This window comes from Lepisma saccharinum, chromosome 10 (genome assembly GCF_977018435.1).
Source record: "Lepisma saccharinum chromosome 10, izLepSacc3.1, whole genome shotgun sequence".
NCBI classification, from domain to species: Eukaryota; Metazoa; Arthropoda; class Insecta; order Zygentoma; family Lepismatidae; genus Lepisma; species Lepisma saccharinum.
This window is the reverse complement of record NC_139238.1, coordinates 34,087,088-34,101,400: the sequence shown is the minus strand read 5'-3', so window position 1 is coordinate 34,101,400 and position 14,313 is coordinate 34,087,088. Positions and strand designations below refer to the sequence as shown.

Genomic DNA, 14,313 nt, shown 5'->3' with positions numbered 1-14,313 from the left:
AGGATTTAATGAATTATTAACATGCAGAATTCAACTATGTGAACTTAGCTTTAATGATGAAGAATGCAAAACAGTGAAAAGTAATCATTCTCTACTAATTTTATGTGGTAATGTTGTCGCCTTGTAATAAAGGGGTTCCAGATTCAATACCCGGTGGGGGCACAGGCAGTTTAGATCCCACTTTAAACTGTAGGTTCAGTCCAAATTTGCCTTCCTGTGCATAAAACCAAAACTCGATACTGTATTGGTGACATATCAGTAGAGGCACATATTTTTGGTAAATAAAAAAGCAAAATTTCGGTACAAAAACAGAGTCGATTTCGGGTTCAAAACCGGTAAATAAAATAAAATTTCGGTGTTATAGCGGTGAATAATCACAAAGTGATATACAAAATGTCGTTTTGGTTTTAAAATTGTGAATATAATCCTAAATTTGATTTAACAATTATATACAAAATAAACTTATCCCTTCTAGAAAGCACATTTATGTAGTTACCAGAGTATTAAGTTTATTCCTGTATAAAGGGGTCTATTTTTGCTTCTCAAATATTTACAGCAGAATTAATAAATTTTTCGTAAATTGCATAACTCACAGGATACTTCAGACTTCAGAAAGTGTCGCGTCGGTATGTAAACGGTAAATTTTGTGTTTAAGAGTATATTTTGCATTTTGCAGTTCATTTCGCATTATTTCGTGACAAAACAGGGTAGGAAAATGCATCTCACACCTTTCAGAAACATGAAAAATAAACATTACAGCATGTTATTTCATATTTCGTGTTTTCGTCAAAAACGAAATTTGCATGCCTCTACACATCAGTAAAGTTTTTGATATTTTTCACCAATCAGATATATCTATAAATATCTTGTAATTTAGTGGAAAATTATGTTATCTTATTGTTATTGTTACACATATAAAGACGTGATTCACATGTCTGGGTTTTGTAAAGTAAATATCTAAATTCACTATTTCTTGTTTCAAAGTAAAATCCATTGCAATCATCCTGTTACAAGTGTTAATTAAATTAATTAATAAACCAATCATGTTTTTAAAGTAACATTTACATCATGGGATGGGGAGAATATAAGTTATTGGTATCAGTAAATCTTATGGAAGTAGTTCATTGGTATCAGCAAAAAAACATATTGGTCCATCCCTAATTTTTATCATAGCTATTTTTTTGCTTATCAGTTGAAAAATGTTGCACACAATGTTGATAATTTTAGTGACCTGATGTTTTCTAGGTATATCCGGAAAGTAAAGATTTATTGCATGTGGGTTGAAAGGAAATTTTGTTATGCGTATATCACTACGCTGGCTTTGACTTTGATCATTATGCTTTTTCCTTGCATTAATGTAACAGTGCTGATCTAAAATTCTACCAAATGCAAGGTGCATTCCCTCATAGGGGTAATTCACAAACTGTTGCTGTTTATGGAACATTATTGACAAAATGTTATGAAGTGGTGCCATGGCAACACTGATGTTCGTGATGAACAAAGAAGTCAGAAGTCAGCCATGTTTGATCCATGACCATCTTCACAAAATTGAAAGAGAAATTCAAGCAAATTGCCATTTGGTAATAAGAGAATTACATTACCTCATTCCCAAAGTATCCAAGACCATACTTCGTTAGGCTGTAACTAGAAAATTGTGCAAACGCTGAATGCCCAAAATATTAATGGATGAATACAAAACTAAATATATGGGTAATTTACTCTTATAAGCTTACTTTTCATTTTTCCACGTAATTTTTTTTTTACTTTATTTTTTTGTCAGAGTAAATTACCTATCTCTGCGTAACCACCAAACAGATATATTTATACAATGTAAATATATGGGTTCCGTTCTGGATTTTCTCACATGGTATGCTGAGGAAGGATAACTGTTTCCGTTCTCTATTGTGGCTAGAGAAGAAATGTGGGTTTACCACCATATGCCTGAATTGAAGCAACAATCACTCCAATGACACCATAGACATTCCCCTAAAACAAAATAATTCAAAACTTCAGTTTTGGGACTTCCTGGCAGAACAATTAATGCTGCTGCATGGTGTTAGATGCTAGAACGGCTTTGACAAACCATTCAAAACAAAAGTGGGGAATGTTGACATGTGTCATCTGCCTGCCTGATTTCAATGTTCCTGTTCACATCTCGAATGCCAGCATTGTGCTTCTAGAAAGATTCAAGTGGAATGTTTCGGATCATCTACTGACTAGTTTGGACCTTGCAACCAACCCCGGTCGGTAGCTAAGGAGTACTTCAATTGTTTTTTTCCTTGCTCGTGACGTATCTTGGGAGCAAATCCAAATTTGGTCTAACAAAATTAACAACACCAATGGGCTGACCTCTGTGGCAAGAGTGGTTAGCACAGTGTGCCAGTGGTCCCAGCTTCAAATCCCAACATGAGTGTTCTTTGTGAGTGTCCTTTCATCAATTTTTTCACCCTGTCACTCATCCTCATCATTGAGATTAACCAAAATGGGCAGAAAAGCAATGCTAACTAAGAAAAATCAAATCAAAGCAATGATGAGACTAGATGCACTGACCATTTGTTATCCAATGAGATAGCCTTAGCTTGCCTTGACTCTCACAGTTTAGTGTAGTATGTGTGGTGTAAGCAGAATCCCAATTTTACATTCTTCAGGTCACTAAAATGAAAGACTTAAAATGCAGGAAAAGTTAAGGACAGGAGGAACAGTTTGTGTTCAGCCAGAAGCAAACACCATAAATTGCTCCTCCTGGACTGACCTTTCGCTATTGCAAGATCGGAAAAGAGAAGAGTGTTCGCTGGATGGTCCTAGGAGGATGAGAAAACTTAGCATTATGCTTATGGGAGTATTATTATATTTTTTCTTTTGGGAATATCAAACTTCCGATGGCATAGCAAAACATATGAATGCAAAAAGGACAGGCTCAAGATTCCATTTGCAGTTGGAAAAGTCGAAATGTACATTTGAATGAATGAATGAATGAATTAATTAAAATTTTTGAGTGCGCTGACCCTTAAGGCCATTTTGCACCCTTCAATATGTTTGGGGAAATGTCCCCTTACCTAAAATTCTGACAAAAAAATTAAAACAAGGGGTGTAAAGAGCCCCTTGGGAAAAAAATTAAAGGTGCAAGATTGTAAAAAGACCTGCACAAGACAAACACAACACATTAAAAAGTCAGAAAAAATTAAAAGCTTCCTCAGAGACGGTGGAAGAGATCAGCTCTTCGCAAAAATCTAAAAACAGTGGACAAGACACTGTTGTCAACATCCAATAGGGATGACAAACAGCTGGGAATATTAAAAATGTGTCTGAGGAAAGCAAAGTCGGCACATTCAATAAGAATATGCTGAACACTTAAAACAACGTTACAAACATGACACATCAGAGGGTCCAGCCCTTGTAGCAAGTAACCAGGGCTGTGTCCAGTACAAATTCGGGTAAGAATAACTTCCTCTCAGCGAGAGGGACGGGATGAGGAACGTCATGCACCTATGGTAGGATTTTATAGCATGGAGCTTGTTCCCCGTCACCGTATCCCACTCTTCTGCCAAGTGTCAAGAAGGTACAATGAAACACATTCTGCAGGTCTCTAGCTGGCAGATGGTGAACGAGAACGTTGCCATCTGCATCAGCAGATTTGGAGGCAGAATTCGCTGCTTCCTTCCCCTGTATGCCCACGTGACTAGGGACCCAGGAGAAGCGGACATCAGCATTGGCAGATAAGGACACAAGCCGTCGGAAGATGCGTTGCACTACAGGATGCCGGGAATATGGCAAATCCATAGGTAACTTGATATGAAGTAGAAGTTTCCTCTCCATAAGGAATATATGGGATGTTGTAAATACTTATTCAATATATTTTTCACAGATTGTATCTGGCTTGATAATAAACTTAAAAGAAAAACTCTTCCAACTTGGTGATATTCATGCTCTATTTTGCCTCTGTCGTTTCTTTCAGTAGCAGTTCACATTTCGACGTTATTGAAACAAATGTCCACCTGGTTGAAAGTGTCCCTCATTGCCTTAACATCCAGTAAATGCTTTTTTTTTAACATTTTCTTTTACTGGGACCATGAAAGTTGAAAATGTAATATCCAGGAACAAGTAAAAATGGGGCTCCACTGTGTTACCTTCTTGTATTTGATTAATTTTGCTTTCAATTCCAGTTGATGCCCTTTTTATGGAGGATCGTGATGGAGATCTCCAAGCCATGATGGATTCAGCGTACTTAGAAACCTCAAGGCGGGTGCTGGATGTTATGGCCGGCCAGTACCAGTTCTCAGTTCATCTCCAAGCACTTCGTCGTTATCTGCTGCTTGGTCAAGGAGATTTTATCAGATACCTTATGGAGCTTCTGGGGTAAGTGTTAACAATATAATTAGTGTCTCTGAAATAAACTGCCAAATTTATTAGTGCATGCACCAACAAAAGAATTATATGTGGCGGACATATGCATTACTTGTATCTAATGTAAATTTTTGTTACCCAGTTACCCTTGATGCACAAGTGTATCTTTTTTTTATTGAGTATAATAATTATTAATAACACTGACCGACAAAAATATATATTTTTTCAGGTACAGAAAACAAACATGGTGGCCTTTATTAATTTAAACCTGCTGATTACGAAACCGTAAGCAGTTTTTCCCCATCACCCTCCAGTGTTAAGTTATAGTGGTTATACAGGATGTTCCTAATGACAGCATTTAGCGCAAAATATTATACAAACCTAGATACAGCACAATTTTAATGAAAACATGAAGCACAATGTAATATACTAACCTACAGTGAGCTTGTACGTATATAGCACGTAAATTCTTTAAAAAACAGTTGGAACATAACATTCACATTAAGAACGAATCACAGAATATTTCGTCCTTTAAGTGGTAGATGATGATGATGCAGGGTGAAGTCTCTTTGATAAATACTGTCTCCTGTGGGATATGGACCCATCACACTGAAGAAACTAGCAATATTCACTTAACATTGATGGGTTCCATCTTCCTTTGTAATGGTTTTCACTTGATTCATGTTGCACTTCCTCAGAGTTGATTGAAATATCGTTGGTAACAGGAATGTCTTCCCATGCAGATGGGGCAATGGGTATGGGTAAACATTCTCCATGAAACACAGGTCTAATTGCCAAAGGAATATTGGGTACTCAATCCTATTCTTATTCTTGGAAGAAAACCGGTAACATTAGTCAAACAAACTAGCAACCGTCCACGTGGTTTTTTGGCTCACGCCAAATCATTGGTGTGCCAAATGGTAAGTGTTCCTTTTTACCTTTCAACCACTGCGTTAGTTTACACCTGGAACATGTAATATGAGGTGTCCAACTTTTATCTTGATCTACCAGTGGACATTGGAAACATAGATTGTATGCCCTCTTCAGCAGTCTAGATATAGGCTGTCTTTGTTTTTTCGTAGTGAATTCACCACATACATAACAGAAAGTATCTGGATTGTTCTTACACCCACGTTTTGTTATCTTCATAGTTAATGTTCCGTGCACACGAACAAATTTGATCCAATCTCACTGAACCACGTCCACTGTTTTGAACAAAAGAAAATCGCTGTTTGCAATGTTGCGGCATTCCGTTCCAACTCTAAACTAAGGGACAGTTGGAAGTAGTACTACCTTCACTTTAGCATGCGTCATCTGCATCGTGTAACACACAAAGTTTACTTTTTTTTTTTACCTTTGACACCTCAGGGGGTTGTTACTTAGAATTAAAAGTTTAAATAAAAATAGGGTTGAAACAAGTATTTCAAAGGGGTTTCAGTGAATCAACAGCAAATCGTCCAACTATACATGTGTAATGCACTATATGAATAACTTATTATAATATTTTCGCACAACTTTTAATCCTGACATGATAGCCACTTTTTGGTTTCACGTTACCATTAATATTGTGGTCTGTAGTATTGTTCAGCATACAGCTTGTCTGTACCAAAATCAGTGTTGACCAGTGAAATAATAATTAATAATTGCAAAGCTCATGTTTCCACACAGGTCTGCATCGTTTCCCTGTTTGTTACAATTAAATAGTGCATTATGAAAATATATTTACTAGGCTGAGCCGTTGCCAATAAATTGGCCAGTATCAGTGGTAGGTGTATTGGAAAGTATCAGTTGTAATTCCAGAGTAACTACAATTACAGGAATCCCGGATTCGAATCCCAGCCTGGGCAAGGATTTCCTTGTGAGTGTCCCTTCATCAATTTCATCATATCATCAATCATTATCGTGATTAGCCAAAAGTGGCAGAAAAATGAAGTAAAATAACCTAATTCATAGAGGCATTCATATTTCGTTTTTGACGAAAACACGAAATGTGAAATAACACATTGTAAAGTTAATTTTTCGTGTTCCTGAAAGGTGTGAGGTGCATTTTTCCATCCTGGTTTGTCACGAAATAATGCAAAATGCGAAATGGACTCTTAAACACGAAATTTGGAATTTTTTTACCAACGCAACACCTTCTGGGAATTATCCTGGAACTTACACAAATCACAGAAAATTGATTAATTCAGCTGTAAATATTTGAGAAGCAAAAATGGACCCCTTTATACAGGAATAAACTTAATATTCTGGTAACTACATAAATGTGCTATTAGAAGGGATGTGATTATTTTGTGTAGTAAGTGCAGTTCTTAAATCAAATTTGGTATTATATATTCACAGTTTTAAATGCCACTTTGTCACCACTGTAACAGCAAAATTTTATTTTATTTACCACTTTTGAATCCAAACTTGACTCTTTTTGTACCGAAATGTTGCTTTTATATTTACCAAAAATATGTGCTTCTACTAATTCAATCAATCAAATCAATTTTGGGGAGTGCAGTTTTCTTGCTGGGTTTGGCGAAAACACCACCTGACACTTTTGCAGATTAAAATTTCCCTGGAAATTATGCAATCTGCATAAACAAGATAACAAAGAAGGCAGGAGCCTCCCCCGCATGTAAACCAGGTGGGGACTTTTCAAGTGCGTGCTTTCTAGAAAGAAGAATGTGACTTGAGAACTAATTGTTGTTCAGATATGAAATCAGTTTTGGTTTTCTTAGAAAAGAGAGAGATTTTAGCAGAGGTGAAAAATATACATTGTACTTCCCAATAATTAGTGTTAACGGAAGAACAAGAAAAAAATTGAATTAAAAAAATGCTTCCTGTTGTCACCACAATAGACCTAAGTTTTTAAAACAATTGTAGTACATAGTGGTACACTCTTACAACTATGCAAACTTTCATTGAAAACAGAATTATACTTCTTGTGGAAAAAAATAGTAACGTATAAGAGCAGCAGTGTTGCCACTTTACGGAAACAATTTCCGGAATTACAATATTAAAAATGGATGTATTCTTTTGTAATTTGAATATGTAATACCTTTAGTGGCATACAAATGAACAAAAAGACAGAACTGAAATATTGTGTGTAGTTTTCAAGAAATGGCAATTTAATTGCCACGTTGGGGCAAATTTTCCCCCTGGACCCTTGATCGTCACACGTTGTGTAAAGTGTTGCTTTTTACACATCATTACATGTAAAATTTAAATTTTAAAGAAAAACAGCAGAGGTTTAGAAGTTATAGCAATTTTTATAAATCTATCCCATAATATTATGAAGGGTAACAGTGCTTTTTCAATCTCCACTTGTTAATAACAGTAACAATTGATGTATTTTTTTGTAGTTTATGTATGTCATACCTTCATATATATACTAATGAACAAAGGAGTTTCCAAGATATGATGTGTGAATACTGGCACGTGGAGGTCCCAAACACAATAATTTGGTTTTGCTCGAAACCGTCTGTCCGCTAAAGGTTTAAAATGCAGGTTTGACTAAGACTCGAACTCAAGCTTGTATTTTCCATTTAAATTCTACGTAGTATACCTTCAATGTGTGCCAAATTATAAGGTAAAGGAACATATCTCAACTTTTTTCTTGTTTCTAAATTTATGCTTTTGTTAAGTTGAAAAATATAGGCATGACAAATACAATAGAAAAAACTACTCTCATTACAGACCAGAACTTTGCAAAAGTGCTTCTCACCTGTATCCACATAACCTGTCCGGCATACTGGAATCGGCTGTTCGTGCCACAAATGCCCAGTTTGAGGATCAAGACATATTGAAGCGCCTGGATGTGAGACTCTTGGATGTTTCACCAGGGGACACCGGATGGGATGTGTTCAGCTTAGATTACCTTGTGGATGGCCCTATAGGAACGGTAGGTCTTTCCACAATATTTACTAATGGCATTTTATTTTAGATTTACAGTCATCTGCATATGTATCTGAATAGTGTAAGGATGATCTGATAAGTATATTTTACCAATACAGATAAAGTGCTAATTTAGCGATACTCATAAATGATATTGTACTAAATTAAAAAATGAAAGTAGAAAAATTTCATGAGGAGGAGATGAATTGTTCATTCTTCTTAATTAATGTATGCAGTCAGGGGATTGGAATGGGTTTTGCTGTTTTTATAAATTTACTTTACAAAGCCAGGATACTTGAAACAAAACCAACAACAAAATGGACATATTTTGCACTAGATTTGGAGATTTACTTACGAAAAATGGACGTGGACTCCAAAAACTATCATTCAGTACAGATTTAAAACTTTCAAACAGCAGCCATGAGAAACAACAATTTCTGAAATTGAAATATATGCAAAATGTATGTATTTTCCGTGCAGAAGTTGTGATGATGCTTCAGTGGCAGCTACACTTAAGAATTTTTCGTGCTTGAAGAACACCTAATTGTTCAAGTATTTAAGAAAATGTATGCCATTTTTATCTTGTGACATGTTTGTTACACCGCAGACATGCAAACAATCAACTTTAAAGGAAAACTTCAAAATCATAAATGTTTACAAGAAAGAGAAACTTTGATAACTTTTGTTAAGTTGTGTATATACTAGAACTAATTATGGTAATTTTACATGCCTGACATATTTTATTTTGTTTGTTAAATGTGGAAAAGATTAAAATAATTTAAATGCATGAAACATATTTTTATTATTGAGTATTTGTATCATTCTAAGTTTATTTCCAAACAACAGATATTTTAACTTTACCCATTGGTTGGCATCCATTATAGAGAAAGTCCACTTTATTTGTTTTCCTTGCATTTATTATTTTTTAGTCAGCTTTACCATAAATTCTTCTGTAAATTGTTTTCTAAGAAAATAACAGTTTTGTAGTAATTATTTTAAAATCAAAATAACAATTTCCTTGTTTTTTTATTTTTTAAAAATTATTTATTTATTTTTATTTATATGGTTAGAATATATCCTGGGGTTTCACTGTCAAAAATAATTCACTATACTCAAATATAACATTTTTCCTTGCAGATATTCACACCTAATGCGATGATGATGTATCTGAGGCTGTTCAATGCCCTTTGGCGAGCCAAGAGAATGGAGTGGATTCTGTCAGGAATGTGGAAAAAGCAAGCAACATCTTCCAAAATGCTGAGGAGAATACCAGGTGAGCATATTAGTGGAAATTTTGGTCTTGAAAGAATAATTCAGTCACTAGTGTGTGGTAAAGTTCTGTATTTCCACGTTCCTTTTTCTTTCTTTCTTTCTTCCTCCCTTCATTGTCACAGGTTTTGGCACTTAGGATGGAGATGGCATAAGCAAGCCAAGCAGTGAAGCACTACCATCTCCATCGTAGACTACCAATACCTGTGTTAACCCAGGATCGGTTACGCTGGCTTGAGTCATGTTGTCAGTCTCCGGTGAGCGCCATGTTCACTCTTGCTTTTCTGGCATATTGCACCACATTTTACTTTTTTAAAATTTATTTTGGTACTTTTTGTGATCTGTTTATTATATCCCTTCTTCTTTATAACATTTTTGTTTCAAAATGTTTATTTGTTTTTAGAGTAACAGATCGTCAAAGCAGACAGTTCTGAGCACAAACAAAAATCGCATGTTCCTCAAAACTGCCCTGAAGAACTATAGTTCCATCTGTGCTACACAAATCTGATATAATATGAAATCACTTAGACTCTTCTCAAACATATAGGTACGAAAACTCACCACAGTGTAAACTTATTGATTAAATAATGCACAAAATAAAGTGTAATGTAATGTGTTCGGGTATGAGCTCTGTGCTCAATCGGACTACATTCCTTCCACAACAATGGTCTCTCTCATATTGTCGTTCATGTCATCTCATTTGAATGTGATCAAGTACCTTGTGACATTCTAAAGGCAGCTAAAGAGCATCACAGGCCAATACTTTAAATACTGTTTAAATGGTACTTAATTAAAATTTAAAGTGAGCATGGAGCTCACCCGTGACCAATCACGGGTTAGCCCTAATATTTTTGCTAATGCCGAGCATGTTTTCAGTGAAACGTTAAAATTCCATACTGTTTTAAATATAAATTAATATCTGAAACTATGAATGGTAGAGTTAAAAATCATACCTTGTTCAGTACAAATTAGGCTATAAGCCTGTGATAAGAAAAGAAAAACCAAGAAGAAGAAAGTCAAAAAGTTGTTTTTAATACAAAATTTCTCAAAATTTGCTGGCCTCCACTTAGACAGCATCGTGATATAAGGGTACAAAATGGTACCTGCATGTTGCCTGATATGTGTGTGGTACTCTTCGCAAAAATTACTTACTTGTCGTTGATATTTTCGGAGCAAAAAAATATTTACCAAAGTAAAGCAACATGTAAATACCCCAAAAGTTTGCAGTACTGATGCAGTCCAAACAAGGCACAAATTGAGCAACGAATCTTGTGATAAAACGTCAGAAGCACATTTCCTCTTCAGGACAAGAGTGCAACTGTATGTGGACTTCATTGTTAAATGGTCAAATAGAGTGCAAAGAGAAAGAGATGAGAAGGGTAGTTTACTTTTTACACTTGTAAAATACTCATTAATTTTACTGGTGCACTCACATCTGCTCTATTTCTAGTAACTGGTATTTAATAAGTATGTATTCTCAATAACTTTTCTAGAGCTGGCTCCCATCTTGCAACAGATGCATCTTCTGACATCGGAGATGGTGCATTTCATACATCAGATGCAATATTACATATTGTTTGAGGTGCTGGAGTGCTCATGGGATGTTCTCATCCGACAAGTTCAGCAGGCTGAAGCTCTTGATGATGTTATCACCGCACATGAAAACTTCCTGAATACCATTGTAGCCAGAGCATTGCTCGATGAAGGGTCAAAGGTAAGAAACAATGACATAATTCAGTACAGTTTCTTTGCAACACCCTTGTTATACTTTTAATTTGTGCTGAATTAATTTAAACTTACAAAAAAAGTATAGGCTCAAGCAGGATTTGAACCTGCATCTATGGCATGTAATGTAATTTTTATATGAACTAAGCCAGCCCTGGCTTTACCTGATTTTTCCATTTCCGGTCTCATTGTGTGGATATTCAGGGTTTTTCCTGCCTTGGGATTCCAGGAATTACACATTGATTCTGTGCGAATGTTTAATAATAATAAAGTTTTACTATATCAGTCTAGTTTTTGGGAAGTTCTATTAATTTCACTGGCTATTGCCACAATCCTCTTGGGACCTAATTTGTAACAAAGTCTTTCTTTTCCCGAAACATGAATGTTCAGTCATTATAGAGTGGTCTGGAAAAGTCTAAAATACCTCCAACTTAAAGAAATATCTTTCATTAAAATGCAATTTTAATACTTATTGAATGCAGAGGCAAAAGATTGATTTATTTCACTTTCAATTTCTGCCACTTTTGGCCAAATGTGAAGGTGAGGATGAGTGATGATACAAAATTCATGAAGGACCACGTACATAGAACATCCATGTCCAAGCTGGGATTTGAACCCGGGGCCCAAAGGCAAAAGAAGTAAATATAATTAGACGTGAGTTACTAACTTTTTCCGTGAAACGTACTTGTAGAGATTCTGTTAACCATCTGCTTGGGAATTCGAACGAGTTGGCAGAGGCCACAGAAATTAATAGAACCTCTACAAGTAAGTTTCGTTGAGAAAGTTAGTAACTTGCTTACGTAATTATCATCGCCATCTTTTATTCCCCAAACAAGTAAATTTAGTTAGAACAGTTTTAAGGGGGAAAAGATGTTCTATAGAAATGGGGAAGCAGTGAGAATTATTATAAAGGGGGTTCCCTTTTACGATTTTGAAAAATGTTTGTTTGCCACCTGTACAGGAACTTCTCACCCGACTGCGAGCAGTTTACGACTTGATTCTGCAGCTGCAGAATCAACAGGAGAAGCTGCACACTCGCGCGCTGGAAGAGTTGGAGCTGAGGAACCAGACGGAGGAGTGTTCGGAGAAGAAATCAGAGAGAGGGGATGGAGCGTCTGCTGGGGACGATGTGAAGAGACTTAAGAGGCAACAAGAATTCATTCATGGATTTATACCAACCATGAGAGCACAGATTCGAATCATTGCACAAAGTTATCAGGTAAGCATTTTTACTAGGGACAGTAAACACCCCTACATCTCCCAACAGATGGACAGGGGAACATAGTTTGGGGATCAGTTTACATCATCGCAACATTTTTATTTTTATTTTGGTTGATCCTTCCATACATGAAATTTCATCACCAACCACCATTGTCTTTTCCTAGTGGGCATTACAAATCAAAGGGACATGTGGTGGTCACATGCCTCATGTAGATTGTGATGTCTTTAAGTTTGTTCACTAGATGAACTTTTCTGAAAAACTTTGATCTATCTCTCTCTCTCTCTCTCTCTCTCTCTCTCTCTCTCTCTCGCTCTCTCTCTCGCTCAGGGGCCATTAAATAAAAAGATGCAAAATCGTGGAAACGTAAAATGTGGGAAAGCATAAGGGAGTGGTGAAACTCAAGTGTCAGTTTTGATGACGACTTATTATTATTATTATTATTAGTGTGTGGATGTTGAGAGGTGGTAATACGTAAGGTTGACGTAATACATAATATTATGTATAATACATCTGCTTGAATTTTTGGAAAGTTCAGCTTGAAAACCGGGAATTATACTTGATTTTTATCATGGTCTTAGAGTAGCCACCCTGAACTAGGGCGTGTGGCTCAGTAAATTTGTAAAAATTCTTCACAAATTATTTCTAGCAGATGGGGAGAGGGAAGATGACATGACACATTATAAGCTTCTTTACCTTTTAATTACTGCCGGGGGAGGCCGTTTATAATCTATGGTATAATTCATATACGACTGCATTTTTTTGCGTTATATGGAAGGATCTATTAACCCATTGCCACCTCCAACACCACCTCACTAGACACACACTTTTGTGCTAGTTTTTTACAACTTTCAAATGCTCATACAATGCATTTCTATGTTTACTCTCTTTTGTTGGAAATATGTCCACTTCCTGAAATAAAGATGTGCAGTTACTTTTATTTTTACTTCTTCAGAGCACTTTCCTTTGAGGTTAATATCTACCGACGGTTGCAGATTATGCCACAGACTAAGATTATGCTAGATTTGGATGTTATGCCAAACACAGGGTACTAGGTGCCAAAGACTGTTAAATTATGCTAGGTTTAGCACCATTATGCTAGGGTTGGCATCGCTGCTCCCTCCTCTCGCACAAAAGCCTAACATCTGGAAGTTCAAGGTTGCGTGATGAATGAAACAGCTGCAAAAGCAAGAAAAAGGAGGGAGAAGTCACGTAGTCAACAGAACAAGTTTCTGCCAAATTTTAAGACATCGTCACGGCTCGGAAAACGTATAAAGCGGGAAACGGGAGTCAGAGAGAACGTAAAATCGAGGTGAACATCCTATTATTTTACATGACGTTTTGCTGAGACCTAACTGGATGAACGAATTAAGCGGGAAAACATATAATGCAGGAATGTAATATTGGGGTTTCACTGTACCTATAATTTCATTCAAAATGTTACAAACTACATGGAAATAAAATTTTTATTTTACTTTGTTTCCTTGATCCCACATAACCACTTTTTTTTTTCAACATCATTGATAGGCATCTTATCAGAAAGAATGCTTTTCATTACAGAAAATGATCTCTCTACTTTGACAGAAGTAATAGGACCATACATGAAACAGGCTATTGTAACCTGATTCATATCGTCAAGAAAAGAATTTCCACATTTATCGCAAATTGTTTTCAATTTTTTTCAATTCCACATTTGCACTCCACTTTTCTGCAACAGCTAACCTGTTTTACCCTCGTACAGCTGCTGCACCGAAGGCTTCCATGGACCTTTTCCAGCTTAGTAATTGTCTATGGCAACACCATAATGTGCTAGTATATAATGTTTTTGAAAAGTAAGTGATATACAATAAAAAAAAATCCAAAATACATTAAAACCT

General features: G+C 35.9%; 1 protein-coding gene across 1 annotated transcript in view; it reads left to right on the top strand.

The window, feature by feature from the left end:
- Positions 1-14,313, top strand: part of LOC145993857 (gamma-tubulin complex component 3 homolog) — a 56,373-nt gene that overhangs the window by 38,998 nt on the left and 3,062 nt on the right. Inside the window, exons 11-15 of the mRNA XM_083129713.1 lie at positions 4,164-4,356; positions 8,026-8,230; positions 9,361-9,496; positions 10,986-11,206; positions 12,179-12,436. Coding sequence (XP_082985839.1) covers positions 4,164-4,356; positions 8,026-8,230; positions 9,361-9,496; positions 10,986-11,206; positions 12,179-12,436 — 1,013 coding nt within the window. The remainder of the gene's footprint in view (positions 1-4,163; positions 4,357-8,025; positions 8,231-9,360; positions 9,497-10,985; positions 11,207-12,178; positions 12,437-14,313) is intronic.